General features: G+C 35.3%; 2 protein-coding genes across 2 annotated transcripts; both read right to left on the bottom strand.

Annotated features, from left to right (window-relative positions):
- Positions 1–340: 340 nt before the first annotated feature.
- LOC141716338 (uncharacterized) lies at positions 341–1,195 on the bottom strand. The gene is made up of 3 exons (XM_074518771.1): positions 1,004–1,195; positions 849–941; positions 341–721 (listed from the first exon to the last, which is right to left on the bottom strand). The coding sequence occupies exons 1-3, from the start codon at positions 1,193–1,195 to the stop codon at positions 341–343; spliced, it is 666 nt and encodes a 221-aa protein (XP_074374872.1).
- Positions 1,196–20,684: 19,489 nt separating this feature from the next.
- Positions 20,685–21,540, bottom strand: LOC141716292 (uncharacterized). The gene is made up of 2 exons (XM_074518769.1): positions 21,193–21,540; positions 20,685–21,065 (listed from the first exon to the last, which is right to left on the bottom strand). The coding sequence occupies exons 1-2, from the start codon at positions 21,538–21,540 to the stop codon at positions 20,685–20,687; spliced, it is 729 nt and encodes a 242-aa protein (XP_074374870.1).
- Positions 21,541–26,015: the final 4,475 nt, after the last annotated feature.

The raw sequence follows: 26,015 nt of genomic DNA, 5'->3' as shown, positions 1-26,015 counted from the left end.
TATATCCATCCTTACCATATTTCTTTCGCTTAAGGTAATGCATGACCTCATAAGAGATCATTATGTTGTCCGAAATGAGACGACCCGGGATAAATGCACTTTGTGTGTCTGACACCACTAAATCCAGGACCTCCTTCATCCGGTTTTCTAGTACCTTCGTAATTATTTTGATCAACACGTTACAAAGTGTGATAGGACGAAGATCCCCCACCATGGTTGGGTTTTTCTTTTTCGGCAGCAAGACTAAGTTTGTGGCATTCAACCCATTTAAAATTTCACCCGTACGAAAGAAATCTCTTGTCATTTGAATAACATCTCCCCCCACTACCTTCCAATATTTTTAGAAAAAAGCCGGTGTCATGCCATCAGGCCCCGGGGCTTTGTCCGGATGCATCTGAAAGATTGCTGACTTGACTTCTACATCTGAGATTTCCTTCATGAGGTCCATGTTCTGAGCACTAGAAAGGCGTGGATGCACACAATTGGTGACCTCGTCAATATTGGCTTGATCAGATTTAAACAGGTCTTGATAATAATTCACGATTAGTGACTGCAGTCCCTGCTGCCAGTCCACCCAGTTTCCATTATCATTTTTCAACCTGTGAATTCTGTTTGTGCGACGTCTGGCAGTACAAGACGAGTGGAAGTACCTCGTGTTTTTGTCACCAGATTGGAGCCATAGTTGCTTCGATCGTTGCCTCCAGAATATCTCCTCGCTGGTCTAGAATTAAATGGAGTTGGTTCTTGGCGTCATTATAACTTTGAACAGCATGATCATCCCTGCCATTACGATATAGTTTCATTTGAGCTTTACATTCCTTTAGTCTTTTGCTGAAACAACCTGTTACCTCTCTTCCCCAAATTTCTAGCTTTTCCCCACATTGTTGAACCTTATGAGTGATTCTGTCATCTTTATTGAAGTACCAATTATCCTTTACAATCTGAAGACACAACGGCTCCGACAACCATGCATTTTCAAAGCGAAAGCGCTTTTTGTACGCACCGACTCAATCATTTTAGGATCCAGGAATATTGGGCTATGATCAGAAGGGGAACCATCAATCGTATATAGCTTCAACATAGGGAAAAGATCCAGCCAATCAGGCGATACCAGTGCTCTGTCTAGACGAATCTCCAACCAGTTATCAGTGTTACGACCTCTTTCCCACGTAAATGGATGGCCATGTAGCTCCATATATTACAGTCCAGTGTCTAAAAGGACGTTGTTAAAGCCATCGATTAAATTTTGCGGATATGCAGCACCACCCCTTTTGTCTAGCTGAGAAACTATGTTATTAAGATCTCCAATTGTACACCAAGGCAGGTTTGAATCCCTTGCAAGATGTCTAAGAAGATCCCAGGTCCTGCGTCTCAAGCTTCTGTTTGGCTCTCCATAGAACCCTGTTAATCTCCAAGTTGGCAGGTCTCTAATTGTAAGTTCCACATCAATATGATTTTGCGAGAGGCTCAGTAACTTAGCTTGGTCAGAATCTCTCCACAGCAAAGCTAGTCCCCCACTTCTACCTTGAGGTTCAACCACTATCATGCCTTGAAACTGAATTTTCAGCCTGATTTTTTCCATCTGCACCTTGTTACTTAGGGTTTCACATAAAAGACAACATCGGGTCTTTCTTGACGGATCAAGTCTTTAAGGAACTGAAGCTTCCAGGGAGACCCCATCCCCTGGCAGTTCCAACTAATAGTATTCATGAGGAATGGCGGGCCTGCCATGCAGCACCCGCCAGTTGCGCATTTTTTTAGTTCTGGATATTTTCCTCCTGTGGGCTCATTATTACTTCTCTGCAATTGTTGGCATCCTCATTGGGCCCGTTATCTTGGTCCATTCTTCTTCTTTTCGTGTCTATGATGTGTAATTCACTATTTTCCACCTCATCAGTAATTTCAAAATCTTGAGCAATATTTTCCTGGAAGTTTGTTAACAGATGATTGGGTTTGTTAAGTATCCCCCCTGTATCGCCTTTACTTCCTCCCGTATTCATTATCGTAATTTGTTTGTCCCCCATTAGTGTTATCCCTGATTTTTTTCCCTTCCTATCTCTTTAGCTACAATCTCGGAAACAGGATCCTCACTGGCCTCTGCCGCGTTTCTGACCGGAGTTGCACCTCCCATTCTCAACCATTTGCTTCCCATAATGTGACTACGTCTTCTGGGATCAGCGCGCATCCAAGAACCGTAAGGTTTTTCAATTTGGTCTATCGGTGTATCAAATAAACGAGCACAAAACTTTTCACCATGCCCCACCATACCGCAGATGAAGTAGAAGGTCGGAATACCTTCGTATTTGAAATTGACCCAACACCAGTTAGCAACATTTTTCCTCAACTTCATCCTTCGTTTTAATGGACCCTCCAGTGAGATTGTTACTCTGATCCTTAGGTATTCCCTCCACACCCCAACAAAGTTGTTTGCATCAGATTCAAGAAAGGTACCCACATAATCTCCTATATCTTTCACCACTCTCAGCGACATAAAACCTGTCTCCATATCGTGAAGTTGCACCCACACATCGAGTTTGTTTATTGCTATTGTTTTCGGATTCTCACCGTCTTTCAGCCTTTCGAAATTAAATGAAACCTCCCAAACATCCAAGGGTTGCCTTCAATTACACTTTTGATGTCTATGTCGTGGTAGAACTGAAACAAAAATTGATTGGGTTCGAGTTGTTTAACGTACATTCCTCTGCCCGGCCTCCATAATGATGCCATCTTATGTTGCATGGCTTGAAAATCGATTGGAGAGTCGGTAAGAAAGCGTCCAACAAGACACCATCTCGTGTCTATTTCACTCAGGTCCTCTGCGTTTTCCTCATACGTGATTGCCCCCCTGTTCTTCCTCTTCGAAACTAATCTAGCAAAACTTTCTTCCATTGCCTTTAAATTATCCTTTTCTGTGGCCATAGTTTAGAAATACTGAATCCAGAGACGAAAAAAAGATTACTGTAAAAAAGAGATACGAATGAAATGAGAGATGACTAAAGACGAGAGAAACATTCACACCATGCCATAGGCAAGACTAGATAAACAGTGGATTAGAATTAAGTGTTTGATGGCAAGAAAATCGTAACAGAGTTAAAAAAAGCCAATAATACTTCTCCAAAGTCGTCATATTTTTTTCGTGCTAAGTCTAGGATGGTAAGTGATTTTGGAAGAAGATTTTCTCGTTGCTAAAGTAACAACTTACTTTGTTTTGTGCAGTAGTTATGGTGTCTATGAGGTGATGGTGGCTCGGTGATCAGATCATCTCATTCTAATCACGTTTAATTAGAGTGCGTTTATTTAGAATTCTTTATTTGTTCATATTTTTAAAATGACAACACAAAATCGAAAATCAAAAAGAAATCATAACATTATTTAGAATAAATTATTTATTTTATTTTATTTTATTTTAGTAAACTAGTTTTGTATATAATCACAATTTTAGCACTTTTTTATCAGCACACTATAATCCATTTTTAGTTACGTTTTTTTTAGTAATATATAAACAAATTCATTACGAATTTGAATACCACATAAACTAAAAATTTGTTACACATTCAAAAATCACATTTTACCCGTTATAAACTCAAAATTGCCATGCATCTTTATGTATATAATACACCAAAATGGGCATAAAATTATTGAGAGATTTTATTATTGTATTGAAATGACTAAATTACCTATATTTTTATTATTTATATAAAAAAAATATATTTACGGGACTTGAACTCGAGTCATCTAATTCACCTATACATCCCTCATACAACTATAATATATTGTCACATGTATTTTTTATCGTACATATAATATCTGAGTATGGTAAATAATGACAGAATATTTTATTTAACTTCAAAGATATTCATTTGAATATTTGTACAGTAAATTTTTAAAGAATCAAAATTTAAGATACAAGGTTAGACATAATACATAAATGAACCATTATCTTATTTATTAATCATTTTTAATTGAATACATGTCTCTAAATTTTTAATACAATTTTTTAATACAAAAAAAGAAATAATCACTTATAAACAATAATCTATATTTGTACAACATATTTAGATATGTTCGAATTATAACAGTTACGTGTATTTTAGTTTATTTCAAATTTGAAATAAGAACTTGACTTACTGTTCAAAACATACTCCGAAATTTGACTACACGACCCAACTGAAGATACATCGTCACATTTCTAGTGTTAGTAATTTAAATTACAATTTCGACGTGAACATCTTACCATAAGACAAAATGTTTATAATATCTTATATTAATAAAAGTAATGTATTTGAGATTTTATATGATCAAATCAATTGATATATGTATCAAAAGTACTAATTTACCAGTAGTGCATTATCTTTTTTGGGACTTGGCCTAATTTTAAGAATATCCAGAATTGATATGAGTTGTCATAAGATTGGTTTAAAACTACGACGATATAGTAAGTAATTTATTTTTTATTTTTCACTTATAAAAAGGAATTTAGCTTTTTAAAAATGATTAATTTAGATAAGCAATATTAATTGCTAAAAATATCGTACAAATATTTTAAATGATTTAAATAAATATTAATATCCATTTTACAATAATTAAAGAAAAAAATTATACAGTTCTACATCATTTGCAAGGATTAAGAGCTTCAATTAATGAATGTTATTCAAATTATCATATGAATAAAGAGTTAGAATCCTAAACAAAGAAAACTTGAAAATATTTTGGAATAACAATATTATTATATTTTCTTTCTTAGATGCTTGAGAAAAGTCGTGAATATTGATTTAATAAGTCTTTACAATATATTAATGATTTGATATCACAATCATGCTTGATACCCCGTGTGAGTAAACATTAGATATTGTATGTTCGTTCCACTCGTACTATTTCGATTATCAATATATAGATAATTTATTTATTTATTCAATGATTATATTTCTTGAATAATTATAAATACATGTTTATTAGTAATCAATTCACTCAATGGATGTTAATATTGATTAAACATGGTAGTATACATGATATTTAGCATATAAATAAACCCGAGATCATCGTTATTGTACTCAATAATATAACATAAGATAAGTCACACACTGGTTCACGTGGTTTGCAGGCTATTACGTGAACCCATAGGGTTTACCCAGTGCGCACCCAAAGGGTAGCAGGCTGCGGGTTACCTACGATAAACAAAAAAAGTAAGTACACATGCACACACATGACTGAATCTTTACTATTTGTAATAAATTCAATGTTTTTTTTGAAAAGTAATAATTCAATGTTAATGTTGTATTCAAATTTATTAATACACTAAAAAAATACAAAAGTCTTTTACGTGGTGAAAGTGAGAATGATCAATTGATTTTTGATTTTTTTCGGGTGGTTAAAAACTAGGTGAATTATGCCAATTTTAATTGATGATTTATGACATTGCCAGTATCTGACATTGTATATTGTTAGGAAGTTGTTCAAAAGATTAAAAACTAAGAATACTTGGTCTAACTTTAGTTAACGTTGAATTTCAAAAACTAATGTTTTTCAATTAAAATCAACACTGTGTACAATTTACTTTGTTTAACATTAGGATTGCAAGTCTTGATAACTTATATATGCCTTTTCAATCTTTTTAAATGGAGCAAGTTATTTGTAAGTTACGTACTGATTTCAGTATTAAAATAGCTATTACTCATAATTAATTAAGTAAACTCAAAATATTTGCTCAACTTGCATTCAACATATATATTATTTTTTGAATATATTCTTCGTGAACATACTAACAGCTAGGGCTGTAATTCGGGCCGAGCGAGCCGAGTTTCGAGGCGGGCGTAATTCGAGCCGAGATTAATCGAGTCGAGCCGAGTCGGCTCGTTTAATTATACGAGCCTAAACCTCTACTCGAACTCGACTCGTTTAATTTCACGAGTCGAGTCGAGTCGGCTCGTTTAGCTAAACGAGCCGGTTTTAACGAGTCGGGCGAACGACTCATTTAATTTTACACATAATCGAGCCTAAACCCTCTACTCGAACTCTGCTCGTTTAATTTCACGAGTCGAGCCGAGCCGGCTCGAGTAATTAAACGAGTCAGAACCTATGCTCGAACTCGACTCGTTTAGTTAAACGAGCCGAGTCGAGCCCACTTAAACGAGTTCGAGCCGGGCGAGCTCGCGAGCCGCCCGGCTCGAATTACAGCCCTACTAACGGCATTTTACAGATTAATTTTAATCTTTTTTTAAACGTAAAGTGACTACTTTGTTTGGAATGATATAATTAGTGGAATTAATGTGAATACTAGGAATCCACTATTATTAACTGATTTGTAGCCAATTAGTTGTAGGTACCCTTAAGTACTTAATTTAACTCCCATTATAAAAAAAGTAGGTTTTGTATTAGTTATTCACTCTTTAATCCATACAAATAATAAAAGATATAATTGATCTCCTTCTTTGATCCCTTTATTTATCCAAGAAAATGAGAGAGAATCGAACACATAAAAGTAACCATAAAAATGGATAAGAATATATAAAAGTAACCATAAATTATATTCCAATATCATAGTTTTGCAAGTGTTAAGATTAAATAACGAGGCTTAATCATTTACAAGTAAATCATTTGGAGAATGTCTAAAAATATTGATTTCGATCTCCGGGTGCTGATGAAACGTTTGCAGTACTATCTTAAACTAAGGCTTTCGCTCAATTCCTTTAACTAATGGAAGATCCAGAGATATGATGCAGAGTGGAACATAAATTTGTATAAAAAAAGTGGTAATCTTAGGCACATCGAGTCTAGTGGAGAGTGATGGATATTGCAGAGAAGTCTTAACTTAAATTTTGATATACGATGATCTTTTTGATGTATATGGTACCCAAAATGAACTTGGCTCTTTTGGTTGCGTTTACTTTTATGTTTGGTTGGGGTGAATGAAATGAATTAAAATAAAGGAGTAAAATTGGAGTTGGCAGGAAGATTTGAAAAAAAAAATAGATATGTCAAATTGCTACTGTAAGAATTATGAAGAAAATGAGGTTAGTAAGGAATGAACCATTACATCTTAAATTGAGATGTTTGATTATAGTTTAGATGATTAGAAATGTAACGAGATAAAAATGAAAATTTTGAAAATTAAATTATTTTACATACGAAATCTCATTCCATTTCATTAACCTCAACCAAACACAATATAATGGAATGTAGGAAAAAATTGAAAATCACTTATGAAGAAAAAAAATATACGATAATTATGAATGAATATGAGGTGGTCTAATTTTTCTTTAACTAGGATTGTAAGGAAAATAATGAAGAAATAGAACGAGTATTCCTTCTAAATCGGGTGGATTAGATTTCTATTTCTCATAAATATAACAACTATAGTGGAAAATTTATTATCTTTTATTTAATGGTACACAATTTTTATTACAAAATATAAAATGAAGAAAAAGTTACTACTGTCTTAGTAACACGGTTATGATGAACAAGAAATTACTTTTCACATAACGTACACATTACAAATTCTAATATGAACAATTTTGTTATTGTCTCGATTAACACAATAATAATGTTTTTATAAGAAAAACAAACAAGTCATTACAAATTTGTATGTTGTTATACTCAAAATTTGGCATTGGAGTGACTCAGGTCAAACGCGGATTAAGTACGGTCAAGACCGGTATTACATTGTGGAGGGTTAAGGCGCGTCCATGTAACGGGGACGCGTCCACATGTTAGAGGATGTTTTATGGGCAGGTGATGGTGAAGCATGGGAGTGCATCGCTTGGGATGGACGCGCCCAAGAGACGTGGACGCGTCAACCTTGGTGAAGGCATTTGGAAAACCTGGTCTTGCAGCAATAACAGTTGGAGGACGCGTCTATCTTGCCTAGGACGCGCCTTGTATAGTGGAATGATGTGCACCAAGGTTTTGAGGAGGCTATGCGGGTTTCATGAAGGAGAGGACGCACCCAGGGTCTTAGGACGCGTCCAGTGCCTGGTCAATATATTTTCAATGGTGATTTTAGGATAAAGCTTGCATGGAGAAGAGCAGTGGAGATTATTTTTACTAATGTATTTGTTACAGGTACTCTTTGAAAAATTCCCTCCTTGAGGCGGTCAAGGAGGGGGATGTCCGTGAAAAGCTTAAAGGCTTCCAGGGGTATGCCTGATGATTGAAGGCCTCCTCCTGTATTCAACGGGTGTCCTCGTTGGGGATGCGGGGTTAAAATTGGTGTGTGCTTCGGGAACTCTGTTCTTGTATTCAACGGGTGTCCTCGTTGGAGAACTTTGGAGTCATCCTGCACTTTACACCCAAGAGTTTGGGATCACCTGTCCTGTTATCTGGTGGGTTATCCTCATTCGGGGGACGGGGATGCGTCCGACACTTGGGGTGAACCGTGGCTATACCTGCGTTCGTTGCAGTAGCTAAGTAGAACAGGCTATCCAATAGTCAATAAATCGGTTGATGTCACATCACCTTGTTACTATAAATATATCACATTGTCATAACACCACTAATTATCTTCAAGAAAGCTCCAGAACCATAATCTTCTTTAACTCTCTTTTCAATACTTATCTAATCCATTTCACAAGCTAGTCATGGGTGGACTAATCACTAAGGGCTTCTTTAAATCTGGTAACAACTATCCTCCGAAACACTTGAATCTTCTTTCTAAACTTCTTCTCACCTTTATTTGTATCTCGATACTCACCATTTACTGCGACTCCCGCATCCATCCTCATAAATACAATTGTTTCAAAGGACAAGTTTTAAACTGAGGGTATAAAATAGGGTGTAGGGTAAACTAAAGAGATACACTCACAGCCAAATGTCCAGTAAAACAAAATTAAACAGATGGAGGTTCTTGAATAGGTAGTCTCGTATCAAAAGATAGTAGAATAGCGTAGAATAGCTTGAAGAGGTGCAACTGTCATAACGGAAGGTAGTACCATTAATACTGATGGAAGAACAAGGTGTAAATCAAATCTGATAGAAGATGACGATCCTCGAATGGAAGGCTCCAAATGATCAGAGGATACCGGGAAATCAGGATATGCCATTGCCGTTGTCTGGAAATCACATCACAAGCTAGGATCCCCGAATCGCAACACAAACCGTATCGGAGTCCTACTATACAGTCACACTCAACCTCACAACATCCTATCTTTATATTTCCTATTCCTAATCCTAACCCTCTACCCAAACCCAACAATCTAGGCTTGTTTCAGTGACTTATAACCTGTAGCTCTGATACCAACCTGTGGCATCCTCCAAACCCGGGTCAGAAGTTTGGGGTCCACAACACAAACACAATATATCAACCTGTATAAGAAATATTATTTAAAATGACCCTGCTTCACAAAACCACGGATCGCAACAGGTTAAAGTATGAAAACAAGCCACAACCTTAATTTATTACATTGTACCAAACCCCAACTAATTTAACTTACAATTGATAATAAAATCATTCTTACAATCTAACTATCTCTTTACCGCATGAAACTTCTACTAGCTCGATCCAACTCGATTGGAACCTTAGCCCACACCTTGGACTGAGGAACTTCACTATCATCCATATTCTTTTCAACTGTAAAATATATAAAGAATCGCAAGGGTGAGCTAACTAGCTCAGCAAGTCACGATAACGATAACTGAAGTTAAACAATGATCAAATGAGATGATTCACAGGAATCAAGTTATTTTTAACTCATCATTAGAATTGGATATTCATTTTAAGTTTTAAACCAAGGTTAGGCTGCTGATCAGTCACGCACTAACCCCGAGCAAGCACACAACACTGCTCTAATTACTGGATCCAAGACACACATTAGCCTAATTTGACCATTATATGGTCTGACCACGAATCTGGTCCACATATATAAAAACTATCCAATCCTAAAGCAGTTCAATATAATAAACGATATAATTCAATAAAACAAGTTCATAATCAACGATAGTTAAACACTTGAATAAAAGCATAAAGAAGCTTATGGATATCTCAAGTGGATTTCAGGGTATGTATAAGAAATTGTTTTCAATTTGTATCAGTCTCCGGTATTAGGTCAGAAGTGATTTTTCAAGGTATAGTTCTTTGATGTTATAAATAATGGTTGCAGTATAAAAGTTTATGTGTTTTCAAACAATTTTGTTTTAGTGTTTGGTGTTTGGTAGTTGTACCTTTGGGGAGTAGTATCATATTGGTGTGATTTGATATCTGAGAATCAACCAAGGATGGTTTACAAAGAATAAGGCTTACGGCTCAAGATCAAGAAAGAATCAGGGTTCAAGGGTAAGTAGTTTAAAACACTTGCATTATAAAACATGAGTTATGTTTAATAATAGCAACAAGTTATGAAACAGTTCGAAAACATTGGTAATATGTCTTGAAGAAAAGTTTAGAAATACTTGCCTTACAAGGCTTTATAACTATTACTGATCAATTCTGGGCCACTTCTGCCGCTTAGGCTTTTACGTCCAATCACTAGATCCCATTAGATTCGACTTTGATACTCAAGTTTTTCTTGTTGAAACTCTATTGAGCTCGCCGACTGACTACCAGGTCATCTCTAGTCCATCGTCCACTTACAGGTTCCCGATTATAACCTACAGGGTCAAAATACCCTACGTTAGACGTCTAGGTATGCTTGACATATCCTCGATACTAGTTCTTACCCAACGATATTCAAACCCGACTCGTAATTATGAATATTATAATAACACACACACAGCAAATAGGGTTTAAAAATCTCGAAGATCGGTTCGGTGTTCATTTTTGGAAAATACATATATACTTTATTTTATGATATCAGGGTTATCGATTTGGTAAAGTATTTTATCACATCGTATAATCAAGTTTCATATAAAACACACAGATATACCATATATAGTCACTCGACGTCCCGATAATCATCGGATACGTTCCTGTATTTACGTAGTTCAGTTTCCGGAAATCGGGCAGCGTCTCCTTTATTTATCGGACTACCCGTCGAACACAATATCGACGTCTCAATCAACCACAACCCAACAATCAATCAATTCTAGTCCAAACTAATCATGCATCCAACAATTTCAAAACCGAATATTTAACTTTTACTTTTATTTCAAATATTCTAAAAATAAAATTTACAAATTATTATTAGGCTCAAGAATCATCATTGCCATTTATCCGTCAGCTCAACGAGTTCATCGCTGACGGCGGCATAACTCCAACGGTTCCCGTACAGGCGTCCTGTCAGAGTTTCGCCCTAAAAAAAAAACCCCCGAATGGTTCAATAATCACTAGTTCGAATTATTCAAAGAAATTATTCAAATTATACAAATTCAATAAACAATCCGAACTAATTTCAGAATATCCACTTGAATCAAAGGAACAGTCCACGATTCAATTTCATCAGCAATCACAACATCACCACTAAAGCACAGATACAAGCACAGCCTCGCCGGAAAAGTTATGCTGGTGGCGAGGAAGAGATGGAACAGGGCGGTAACAGCACAAATACACATCCGCACAACACAGTTTACACCTAAACGCACACACATCAAACTGTAAGCAGGAACAGGCCGGAAAATACAAGGCGGCTCACCAGAAAAATATGGCAGTGGCCGGAAACCGGGTACCGGCGGAAGGAGCGGCGAAACGCCATAAATAGAGAAACGAAGAGAGGGGATCGAGAGTACACGAATGAGGAAAGGTGAGAGCACAGAGAGAGGAGATAAGCGAGACAAAGAGAGAGAGATGAGACTGAAATTGATACAGGGGATGGTTGTGTTTGCTTTTATTTATCTGCTTGATTATATTTCTTATTCGAATAATTCTGTTACTACCACGTTGCTGCAATCCCACAAAAATTTAACACGTGTCCTGGTTTGTATTGTAGTCACCGATTTTGTTCGCGTTTTACAAAATAACGAACAACTTTATTTGGTAAAATTTTACCCTAAAATTACCAAAATAGTTTTTAAAATATCACAAATAATTCATAATTATTAAAATAATTTTTTCGTAATTTTCAAAGTATATTTGGAACATAACTCATATCCGCATTTAATAATTAATGATCCAAGCTGCACTTAAAATAATTTCAGAAAATCACGGAAACAGTCTTAAAATGTTAGAAATATCCTGAAGTTTATAAAAACATAATTTTCAAAATTTTAGAACAATTTTAGAAGTGCACTTTATATCCGCTTTTTAACAATTAAACGAAACAACACGCGGGTGAAATTAATCCCGAAAATTTTTAAATAATTTTAAAATTCTCAGAATATTATAAACTTAGGAGAATATGAATTTTGTGATTTTTGAGAAACTCTGGAATTAATTACGGATTTTACGAGTAAAAGAAATCAGAAAATCATTTAAAAATAAATAATCAATAAAATATTGATTTCTCAATTTTATAAACTCCTAAAAATAATTATAATCATTATAAAATCATAAAAACAATTTTAGAGACACTTCAAATATTCATACAAATAAATTTGCATTAAATCCACTTTAAAAGTGAAACAATTCAATACAATTCCTTAATTAATCACACGAACAACCCGATACATCATAAATCACACTTAGATAATAATCAAACAACACGTAGCGGTCAAAACCAATATATATTTTATTTAATAATTTTCATAATAATCACATATTTAAATAATTCAAAATAAACGGGTCGTTATACACGCGTTGGATCGCGGTGCCGCTCCTGATTTTCCTGGGAATTCAGGGGCACACGCGTTGGATCGCAGTGTCACTCCCGGTTTTCCTGGGAATTCAGGGGCACACGTGTTGTATCATGGGGCGTCACATCTCCACGATCATCTTCTTTCTTCCATTCAAGTAACACCATTCTCAAATCATCATCGCCCAAGCGAATCCCCAAGCGATCTTTCAAAGCTGCGAAGCCTCATTGCTGATTCTCCTGCATCGACTCCGCCTGTCGGCGTTCCTCGAGACTACGTCCAGACCGGTGCGGATGGGTGGCTCCCCGGGTGTCTGTCCACAGAATTTCCCGTCCATCAGCATCTTCTTCCACTAGCTCGATGATTGGGGACGTGTCATTAGAATAGTCCAGGCGTCGCGGGGTTATCGGCACACGCCCTCCTTCAGTGCGGCCATGGCCGGCTGAGACATCCCTATCCGTCATGGGTGCTTTTCCAGGTGCATGAGCCGCTCGGTTGTGGCGAAGACCCCTCCTGGCCTTGCGCCGTTCCACAGTGCTCAACCTTGAATCGAAACCATTCAAAGCATCGCCCATGCGATACAGTTGTTAAAACAAGTCGGCGTTGTTGATGAGCACAGGTGGCTGTCCTCCAACGTCCGGCGTGGGATGATCAATCATTGGCGGAACGTAGGGTTTATATTCATAGCCATGATCAGAATCTTCTTCAGAACTTCCATCATAAAAACTTCCATCATGATATTGAGACATCCTTCCTCCCATATGTAGATCTTGATTAGCCCTCCTTCTAGCGCCAATTTGTTGACGGAGGAATTTGGGAACAACCAAACTTGAGATTAGTAGCCGAAAATAAGATCTGTGATGGCAGTTCTTCGTCGGAAACGTGAACAGTAACCGATGAATCCGATGAACAGTATTCGTCGGAAAAGATGAACAGTGTTTGGTGGTGATGATTATTGGGGGCTGAGATTGCTTAGGGTTAGTGGTGGCTCCTTTGCGCTCTCGCTTCTGACACCTTACAATGTGCCTACGTACCCCTATTTATAGGGGATCAAGCCCACGTAGTTCTTGGGGAACAAGAAACCTAATGGGCTTAGATTTCTTATCCTGAGGCCCAGTAGGAAACCCACTGGAAACCGTCTTCTATTAGCATTAGGAATGTCCGCCGATGAGGTCCAACCACAAAGGCCCAAGGCTCGTCCGCAGCTTCGAGACTTCACGGATGAGGCATCTCCCTGGCCAAAGATAACCCTCCGCTACCAGCTGTTTCTCTAGTCCACGGACACAGGTATAGCCGTGGTTCACCCCAAATGTTGGACGCATCCTTGTCCCCCGATAAGGAGCCCCTACCAGATTGCAGGACAAGTGATCCCAAGCTTTTGGGTGCAAAGTGCAGGATACTCCAAAGTCTCCCAACGAGGACACCCGTTGACTACAGAGACAGAGCTCCCAAAGCACACACCAGATTTCACCCCACATCCCCAATGAGGACACCCATTGACTACAGGAGGAGGCCTTCAGTCCAGGCATACCCCTGGAGGTCTCTGACCACGGACACCGCCTTTCCTGTAGAAGTGCTACATGAAGGAGTTCTTCAATAGAGTACCTGCATCAAATAGGTTAGTAATAACATTCTCCATCTTCCTTGAATCTTCCAGAGAATCCATCCAAGTAGCATATCAAAGCTGCATTTATATGTCAAGTAAAAGTTAAGGGCGCGCCCTTACATTCCTGTATGTTGGCGCCGCCCTGTGTCATCAGCCTTTGGTCTCTTCCTATATCATTTTACATCATAGGGCGCGCCCTAAATTATTCATCGTTAGGGCTCGCTCCAATTCTGTCCAGGCCAAAGTGTAGGTCTGCCAAAGCAATCATGTCCAAGCAATCCGTCCAAGGAGCCTTCCTTGCCCAAGGCGCGTCCTAAGGCTCACAAATCGAGTCGGGTCGAGTTCTTAACCAGTCGAGTTAAACAAATCGAGTCGACTCGAGTTTGACGATCAACTCGGTACGTTTACGGTCTTAAATTAAATAATAATACATTTTTTATTTCATGTATAAGAATCGAGGTATACAATTATGTTATATATATCCTCAACGAAAACTATGTGGAGTCAAAGTTGGATCCTAATTCTTACACGTAATTCTTACACGGTTACATGGTAACCAGGTCCACCCGTAATACTATATATATAAGATCAATATATTTTTATACCTAAAAATTATATTTGTACATTTTTTTATTTTAAAAATTGATATAAATTTTCTAAAAAATATTATTTATTATTTTAATGATCAGATTGATTTTTTCGATTTGATTTTAACAGCTAATTGAAACCGAACAATCGGTTTCGGTTTGTAATTTTTTAGTTTCGATTTTGGTCGATTTCAAACAAATCAGTTTGCATCAATTTTTAGAGGTTTTGATTTTGGTTTTTGTTTTATTCTACTTTTTACACAGCCCTACCCCTATGTATGAATTCCTTATCTTTATCATTATTCATTTCACCCATCACTCACTTTCCTCTGTCGTAGATACCAAAAATTACTATCTCTAAATTTAAAAAATAAATAATTATTAATTAAAAAAATATATTAAAAATTCTTTATAATTTTTTTTTGTTTTTATATTTTAAAAATATTTTTAATTAATTGCATATACATATATGTGTGTTACACTTATCAAAAATTACGGGAATCTTATTTTCAAAATTTAATTAAGCAAATTTTAATAATTTGTAAAATATTTATTAAATATGTATATAATTAAATATATTTAACTTGTGAATTATACGAAATTGTAAGTTAATATATTTAGTTATCCACGAAAAAGAATAATAATATATTTTTATCTATTCTTTAATATTTTACGTTTTATTTCTTTGATAAATTCTATATAAGTAAAAATATTCTAAGAAATTTTCAATAAAATTGATTTTTTTTAGTATTTGAAAAAATAACACAACTTCTAATAAATAAATATTACAATAATATAAATAATCTGATTTTATTTTTATGTGAGTGTGTATATTGAAATAATAATACATTTAAAAAATAACATAAAACTAAATTTATGTGAATAAAAATGTACCTAGAAATTTTTAATAAAGTTAGAAAGACATTTCTACGTATTCAAACAAATAACACAATTTATGTTTAATATATTGTATGTGACAATAAAGTAAATAAAAACATTATTAATACAAGTGAAAATAATGCATTAAATAATCAATGACACCATTTATGTTTATATTAAAGATATACGTACGAATAATTAAAAATAAAATTAATAAATATGATAAAAAAGAACTTTAAAATCATTCATAAAACAGAAACTTATAAATACTCCTAGTGAAAAATTCAAAATTAAAATTCAAATAAAATACAAATATATAACAAACACTTAAAAAAGATTCATGAGAAAATCTCGCATGATTATAAAGCTATATTTTTAATGTTTATGATTTTATAAAGTGTATATTTAATTTTGATATTACACATGGTCATGAGGTCACTTGTAGTTATACTTGGCAAAATGGTTCTGAATCCGAAGAAACGAACCGAAATTCATGAAACTGAGATCCGATCCGAGATCCAAATCATACAATCCGATAATTTTTCGAAAACTGATTTAAACCGATCCGAAAAATACCCGAACCAAAAATTTATCCGAAAATGATCCGAAATACAAGATCCGATTATAATTTCGAACCGATTAAAACCGAATAATATAATACCCGAACCGAATATGACCCGAAATAAGCAAAATTTGTACTTTAAACAATTTTATGTTTATGATAACATATTTATTTAATCATATTCTTTTATAAAATTACATTATATTACAATAAAAATACTAAATTAAATAAAAAAGATATTTTTTAAATCTCAAAAATTGAAAAAATAAATAAGTTATGATCCGAAAATATCCGAACCGAATTTAATCCGAATAGAATATTGTCCGATTTTAATCCAAATTTTATCCAATTTTAATCCGAATTAGACCCGAACCGAATCACATCCGATCCGATCCGAATGGTCATCAAATATATCATAATCCGTAAGTAGACCCGATCTGAAATTGATCCGATACGAAGCTGAACCAGTTATCTGAATTGCCAGGTATACTTGTACTATACTCGCCTTGATCAATGATCCCTAAACTGGTATCGTTCCCCGAATCAACACGATTTATTAACGAGATTTCTTTAATCTATGATCCCTGCTCCAAATGTGGAATGAGAGTTTTGCTAATAATCGGAGAGTTCTCAATGTTTTTTAAAAGGATTCATTATAATATAATTAAAATTTATAAATATTTTATTTTATTATTTATATATATTCAATTATATAATTTTAATGATATTTTTAAAACAATAATTTATATATGGCATTCGCGAATCGCGATATATTTGACTAGTGTCAATATAAATGAGAAGACGGATACATTTTTGTGGCATCTCTTCTATCTTCTTAGTCAATTTTTCTAATTTCTAAAATTTTTGAATTATTAAATAGAAAAATCTTAATTAACTTATTTTCTTAAACTCAATTTACCATTTATCACTCTCTATTTTTTTTTCTTCATGTACTTTCCAAATATTTGATAAAATAGGAAAATAAAAATATTTATTATTATTTTTCTAAATTCTCTTTTCAACTCAAAAAATATTTCAATTTATCTTTCAGATATTTAGTAATAGAGGAAAGTAAAAATCTATTTTAGTATTTTTCTAAATTTTCTCATTAAATCAAAAAAAAAAATCTTGCACAACAAGTCAAATAACAATTTTAAAATTATGTGTATGAATCAATACAACAATGGTGAGCTGATTTCTTACATCTTTTGATATATATTTTTATGTATATGTGTATGCGTAAATAATGATATATTGATCTATTGATTTAATTTTGTGATAATCACATGAATATTCGAGAAACTATTTAAGAACTTGACAATCAAATCAAATGCAAGTGCTGTTTCTGAATTAAACTCTTGATTTTATGTTTATTTTTTATTATACGGTGTGGTTGAAGTTGTAAATGTACTAATATTTATGTTTTGTGATTTGTGTTTCAGCTAGCTTACAAGTCCATGTGTGTGGTTTAGGTTCATTTAAGGTACTTTTATTCTATAAGTTCAAGATTATTGTTCTATTTTTAGGTTTCTTCTAATACTTATTATTTAATATCTTCACAAACACAAAGATAAATCAAATTTAAGAATGACGAGAGTATTACATTAAAGTTCGAGATTTATAAGGGAGTTGTGAAGCGCAGTTTACTAAACAGTGGATTAGAATTTTTTTTGACGAAAGCTGAGATTTTATAAATTATTCAAATCCATCTCAATTCAAGAATTAACTGAGACCGGGATAGTATCCCTATTAAAACTACGATCTGGGTAACTATATGATTCCCTAGCCAGTTGATGGGCAACCATATTGGCAGACTGTTTAACATGATACAAAGACACTTTGTTTAAACGTCGTAGTTGACTACGACACTCCTCAATCACACTACCGAACTGAGACCGCATCGGTGTTTTACTCCTGATGGCCTGCACCACTACCAGGCAGTCCGACACCACCGTGCATTCCTTCCAATGCATCTCATCAATCCAACTTAACGCTTCCTTGATAGCCATAGCCTCCGCTAGAACTGGAGAGACTGAGCTCTTATGGACGATAGACTTTGCTTGGATGAGTACTCCATTTGAATCTCGAGCTATCAAACCAAAACCCACCGCATCTTTATCTTCAAAAACAGCCGCGTCAGCTGATATCTTTACTGAATTATATTGAGGATTGACCCAAATACAAGCTCCGTCTCCTTCAAATGCCGGCTGGAGAAGAGCCGAGGTTGATCTGTTTTGGGCTAACGACCATTGTGAAAGATACTGCTTAGTTGCGGCTACTGTTTTATAGACTGATGCATGCCTCTGGTTCCAAACCAAATCATTGCGATTTCGCCAAAGTGCCCAGCATATAGTGCTGATCTCTGCTTGCTTTTTGGCATATGCAACACTCATAACAATTTCCATCCATGACTTAAAATCCGAGCACAATCCGACCTGAGTATCAACATTAGTGAGAGACCAACATAGGCGAGCATAAGAGCAGTGCACCAGGCTGTGAAGAATTGATTCATTATCTTCATGACAAAAAGGGCATATTGCATTAACCTGGACTCTTTTTAGTTGCAGTTGGCTGAGAGTTGGTAAGCAATTTGATAGGGCTCGCCAGACCATGTTAATAGCCTTCGGAGGTGCCTTTATTTTCCAGATCTTAGACCAAATACTGTCTTTATCATCAGGATGCCACGCTCCCTTATTTTGCTGAATCCATTTATACGCGCTTTTGACCGAATATTGCCCCGAAACCTCATACTTCCAGTAAAGCACATCCTCACCGCCGTTGTCATTAAGCACAATATCTAAGATTGCACCCTGGTCCCTTTCGTTGAAGATGTCTTTTAAGATATCCAGATCCCATTCCCTCCTATCAACATGCCACAGAGAGTCTATAGTTTTTCCTACTATAGATTGAGAAACGGTGGTAATATAAGGATTAGTATTATCCGAAAGCCATGGTTGCCCCAATATGCTGATACCTGTTCCCGCTCCAATCTTCCATTTAACCCCGTTTACAATCAAATTTTTTGCTTCATAGATACTACGCCAAATAAAACTTGGATTATGACCCAATTCTGAATTTAGGAAATCACTGTTTGCGAAGTACCTGGCTTTATAAACCCTTGTAACAAGGCTATTTGGATTAGTTGCAAGTCTCCAACCTTGCTTGCCAAGCATGGCAATATTGAAGTCACGAAAGTCACGAAAACTCATGCCTCCTGAAGACTTGTGCCTTGTCATTCTCTCCCAACACATCCAGTTTAACCGAGAATTACTGTTCTGCGAAGTCTTCCACCAATAGATGGCTGGAGTTTTTTCGATATGCTTTGTGATGTCCTGAGGGAGTAGAAACACACTCATTGCGTATGTGGGTAAAGCCTGAACCGCTGTTTTAATGAGCACCTCTTTACCAGACCTTGAGATACATTTTCCATTCCACTTGTTAACCTGAGAACAAACCCTGTCCTTCAAGTACCCAAGAATAGCTGATTTATTCCTTCCCAACATGTTAGGCAAACCCAAATAAGTACTGTTCGCGTTAGCTTCTCCCATTTGCAGCACTTGGCATACTGACCTCCTGTTATATTCTATAACATTCGTGCTGAAAAAACAGAAGATTTCTCCCTGTTGATTTTCTAACCAGATGCCCTCTCATAGACGTTTAGCAGTTCAATCACCCTGCCTGACTCTATTGTATCTGCTTTGCAATAAAAGTACGAGTCATCAGCGAAAAGCATGTGAGAAATAATAGGGGCGTTACGACAAACCTTGATACGATGTAACCATTGCCTAGCCTCATATTTTTTGATTAAAGATGATAAGCCCTCTGCGCAGATTATGAACAGATAAGGGGATAGAGGGTCCCCTTGTCTGATACCTCTCGTAGGAATAATTGGCCCCATCTCATGTTCACCGTGCACAATCGAGTATGAAACAGTAGTGACACACTGCATAACTAGATGAACCCACCAGTCATTGAACCCCACCTTACGCAACATTGTTTCAAGAAAATTCCATTCAATCTGGTCATATGCCTTGCTCATATCGAGCTTCAACGCCATATATCCATCCTTACCATATTTCTTTCGCTTAAGGTAATGCATGACCTCATAAGAGATCATTATGTTGTCCGAAATGAGACGACCCGGGATAAATGCACTTTGTGTGTCTGACACCACTAAATCCAGGACCTCCTTCATCCGGTTTTCTAGTACCTTCGTAATTATTTTGATCAACACGTTACAAAGTGTGATAGGACGAAGATCCCCCACCATGGTTGGGTTTTTCTTTTTCGGCAGCAAGACTAAGTTTGTGGCATTCAACCCATTTAAAATTTCACCCGTACGAAAGAAATCTCTTGTCATTTGAATAACATCTCCCCCCACTACCTTCCAATATTTTTAGAAAAAAGCCGGTGTCATGCCATCAGGCCCCGGGGCTTTGTCCGGATGCATCTGAAAGATTGCTGACTTGACTTCTACATCTGAGATTTCCTTCATGAGGTCCATGTTCTGAGCACTAGAAAGGCGTGGATGCACACAATTGGTGACCTCGTCAATATTGGCTTGATCAGATTTAAACAGGTCTTGATAATAATTCACGATTAGTGACTGCAGTCCCTGCTGCCAGTCCACCCAGTTTCCATTATCATTTTTCAACCTGTGAATTCTGTTTGTGCGACGTCTGGCAGTACAAGACGAGTGGAAGTACCTCGTGTTTTTGTCACCAGATTGGAGCCATAGTTGCTTCGATCGTTGCCTCCAGAATATCTCCTCGCTGGTCTAGAATTAAATGGAGTTGGTTCTTGGCGTCATTATAACTTTGAACAGCATGATCATCCCTGCCATTACGATATAGTTTCATTTGAGCTTTACATTCCTTTAGTCTTTTGCTGAAACAACCTGTTACCTCTCTTCCCCAAATTTCTAGCTTTTCCCCACATTGTTGAACCTTATGAGTGATTCTGTCATCTTTATTGAAGTACCAATTATCCTTTACAATCTGAAGACACAACGGCTCCGACAACCATGCATTTTCAAAGCGAAAGCGCTTTTTTGTACGCACCGACTCAATCATTTTAGGATCCAGGAATATTGGGCTATGATCAGAAGGGGAACCATCAATCGTATATAGCTTCAACATAGGGAAAAGATCCAGCCAATCAGGCGATACCAGTGCTCTGTCTAGACGAATCTCCAACCAGTTATCAGTGTTACGACCTCTTTCCCACGTAAATGGATGGCCATGTAGCTCCATATATTACAGTCCAGTGTCTAAAAGGACGTTGTTAAAGCCATCGATTAAATTTTGCGGATATGCAGCACCACCCCTTTTGTCTAGCTGAGAAACTATGTTATTAAGATCTCCAATTGTACACCAAGGCAGGTTTGAATCCCTTGCAAGATGTCTAAGAAGATCCCAGGTCCTGCGTCTCAAGCTTCTGTTTGGCTCTCCATAGAACCCTGTTAATCTCCAAGTTGGCAGGTCTCTAATTGTAAGTTCCACATCAATATGATTTTGCGAGAGGCTCAGTAACTTAGCTTGGTCAGAATCTCTCCACAGCAAAGCTAGTCCCCCACTTCTACCTTGAGGTTCAACCACTATCATGCCTTGAAACTGAATTTTCAGCCTGATTTTTTCCATCTGCACCTTGTTACTTAGGGTTTCACATAAAAAGACAACATCGGGTCTTTCTTGACGGATCAAGTCTTTAAGGAACTGAAGCTTCCAGGGAGACCCCATCCCCTGGCAGTTCCAACTAATAGTATTCATGAGGAATGGCGGGCCTGCCATGCAGCACCCGCCAGTTGCGCATTTTTTTAGTTCTGGATATTTTCCTCCTGTGGGCTCATTATTACTTCTCTGCAATTGTTGGCATCCTCATTGGGCCCGTTATCTTGGTCCATTCTTCTTCTTTTCGTGTCTATGATGTGTAATTCACTATTTTCCACCTCATCAGTAATTTCAAAATCTTGAGCAATATTTTCCTGGAAGTTTGTTAACAGATGATTGGGTTTGTTAAGTATCCCCCCTGTATCGCCTTTACTTCCTCCCGTATTCATTATCGTAATTTGTTTGTCCCCCATTAGTGTTATCCCTGATTTTTTTCCCTTCCTTATCTCTTTAGCTACAATCTCGGAAACAGGATCCTCACTGGCCTCTGCCGCGTTTCTGACCGGAGTTGCACCTCCCATTCTCAACCATTTGCTTCCCATAATGTGACTACGTCTTCTGGGATCAGCGCGCATCCAAGAACCGTAAGGTTTTTCAATTTGGTCTATCGGTGTATCAAATAAACGAGCACAAAACTTTTCACCATGCCCCACCATACCGCAGATGAAGTAGAAGGTCGGAATACCTTCGTATTTGAAATTGACCCAACACCAGTTAGCAACATTTTTCCTCAACTTCATCCTTCGTTTTAATGGACCCTCCAGTGAGATTGTTACTCTGATCCTTAGGTATTCCCTCCACACCCCAACAAAGTTGTTTGCATCAGATTCAAGAAAGGTACCCACATAATCTCCTATATCTTTCACCACTCTCAGCGACATAAAACCTGTCTCCATATCGTGAAGTTGCACCCACACATCGAGTTTGTTTATTGCTATTGTTTTCGGATTCTCACCGTCTTTCAGCCTTTCGAAAATTAAATGAAACCTCCCAAACATCCAAGGGTTGCCTTCAATTACACTTTTGATGTCTATGTCGTGGTAGAACTGAAACAAAAATTGATTGGGTTCGAGTTGTTTAACGTACATTCCTCTGCCCGGCCTCCATAATGATGCCATCTTATGTTGCATGGCTTGAAAATCGATTGGAGAGTCGGTAAGAAAGCGTCCAACAAGACACCATCTCGTGTCTATTTCACTCAGGTCCTCTGCGTTTTCCTCATACGTGATGCCCCCCTGTTCTTCCTCTTCGAAACTAATCATAGCAAAACTTTCTTCCATTGCCTTTAAATTATCCTTTTCTGTGGCCATAGTTTAGAAATACTGAATCCAGAGACGAAAAAAAGATTACTGTAAAAAAGAGATACGAATGAAATGAGAGATGACTAAAGACGAGAGAAACATTCACACCATGCCATAAGGCAAGACTAGATAAACAGTGGATTAGAATTAAGTGTTTGATGGCAAGAAAATCGTAACAGAGTTAAAAAAAGCCAATAATACTTCTCCAAAGTCGTCATATTTTTTTCGTGCTAAGTCTAGGATGGTAAGTGATTTTGGAAGAAGATTTTCTCGTTGCTAAAGTAACAACTTACTTTGTTTTGTGCAGTAGTTATGGTGTCTATGAGGTGATGGTGGCTCGGTGATCAGATCATCTCATTCTAATCACGTTTAATTAGAGTGCGTTTATTTAGAATTCTTTATTTGTTCATATTTTTAAAATGACAACACAAAATCGAAAATCAAAAAGAAATCATAACATTATTTTAGAATAAATTATTTATTTTATTTTATTTTATTTTAGTAAACTAGTTTGTATATAATCACAATTTTAGCACTTTTTTATCAGCACACATATAATCCATTTTTAGTTACGTTTTTTTTAGTAATATATAAACAAATTCATTACGAATTTGAATACCAACATAAACTAAAATTTGTTACACATTCAAAAATCACATTTTACCCGTTATAAACTCAAAATTGCCATGCATCTTTATGTATATAATACACCAAAATGGGCATAAAATTATTGAGAGATTTTATTATTGTATTGAAATGACTAAATTACCTATATTTTTATTATTTATATAAAAAAAATATTATTTACGGGACTTGAACTCGAGTCATCTAATTCACCTATACACCCTCATACAACTATAATATATTGTCACATGTATTTTTTATCGTACATATAATATCTGAGTATGGTAAATAATGACATGAATATTTTATTTAACTTCAAAGATATTCATTTGAATATTTGTACAGTAAATTTTAAAGAATCAAAATTTAAGATACAAGGTTAGACATAATACATAAATGAACCATTATCTTATTTATTAATCATTTTTTAATTTGAATACATGTCTCTTAAATTTTTAATACAATTTTTTAATACAAAAAAAGAAATAATCACTTATAAACAATAATCTATATTTGTACAACATATTTAGATATGTTCGAATTATAAAAGTTAGTGTATTTTAGTTTATTTCAAATTTGAAATAAGAACTTGACTTACTGTTCAAAACATACTCGAAATTTGACTACACGACCCAACTGAAGATACATCGTCACATTCTAGGTTTAGTAAATTTAAATTACAATTTCGACGTGAACATCTTACCAATAAGACAAAATGTTTATAATATCTTATATTAATAAAAGTAAATGTATTTGAGATTTTATATGATCAAATCAATTGATTATATGTATCAAAAGTACTAATTTACCAGTAGTGCATTATCTTTTTTGGGACTTGGCCTAATTTTAAGAATATCCAGAATTTGATATGAGTTGTCATAAGATTGGTTAAAACTACGACGATATAGTAAGTCAATTTATTTTTTATTTTTCACTTATAAAAAGAATTTAGCTTTTTAAAAATGATTAATTTAGATAAGCAATATTAATTGCTAAAAAATATCGTACAAATATTTTAAATTATTTAAATAAATATTAAATCCATTTTACAATAATTAAAGAAAAAAATTATACAGTTCAATCATTTGAAAGGATTAAGAGCTTCAATTAATAATGTTATCAAATTATCATATGAATAAAGATTAGAATCATAAACAAAGAAAACTTGAAAATATTTTGAATAACAATATTATTATATTTTTCTTAGATGCTTGAGAAAAGTCGTGAATATTGATTTAATAAGTCTTTACAATATATTAATTATTTTTATATCACAATCATGATTGATACCCGGTTGAGTAAACATTAGATATTGATTGTCTTCCACTCTACTTCGATTATCATATATAGATAATTTTAATTTATTTATTACATGATTATAATTTTTAAATAATTATAAATACATGTTATTTAAGTAATCAATTAACTCAATGGAGTTAATATTGATTAAACATGGATATTAACATGATATTTAGCATATAAATAAACGAGATCATCGTTATTTACTCAATAATATAACATAAGATAAGTCACACACTGGTTCACGTGGTTTGCAGGCTATTACGTGAACCCATAGGGTTTACCCAGTGCGCACCCAAAGGGTAGCGGCTGCGGGTTACCTACGATAAAAAAAAAAGATAAGTTACACATGCACACACATGACTGAATCTTTACTATTTGTAATAAATTCAATGTTTTTTTTGAAAAAGTAATAAATTCAATGTTAATGTTGTATTCAAATTTATTAATACACTAAAAAAATAACAAAAGTCTTTTACGTGGTGAAAGTGAGAATGATCAATTGATTTTTGATTTTTTTTCGGTGTGTTAAAAACTAGGTGAATTATGCCAATTTTAATTGATGATTTATGACATTGCCAAGTATCTGACATTTTATATTGTTAGGAAGTTGTTCAAAAGATTAAAAACTAAGAATACTGGTCTAACTTTAGTTAACGTTGAATTTCAAAAACTAATGTTTTTCAATTAAAATCAACATGTGTACAATTTACTTTGTTTAACATTAGGATTGCAAGTCTTGATAACTTTATATATGCCTTTTCAATCTTTTTAAATGGAGCAAGTTATTTGTAAGTTAGTACTGATTTCAGTATTAAAATAGCTTATTACTCA

This window comes from Apium graveolens, chromosome 1, assembly GCF_009905375.1.
Source record: "Apium graveolens cultivar Ventura chromosome 1, ASM990537v1, whole genome shotgun sequence".
Taxonomy (NCBI): Eukaryota; Viridiplantae; Streptophyta; class Magnoliopsida; order Apiales; family Apiaceae; genus Apium; species Apium graveolens.
The sequence above is the reverse complement of the archived record's forward strand: the minus strand, read 5'-3'. Positions and strand labels throughout refer to the sequence as shown.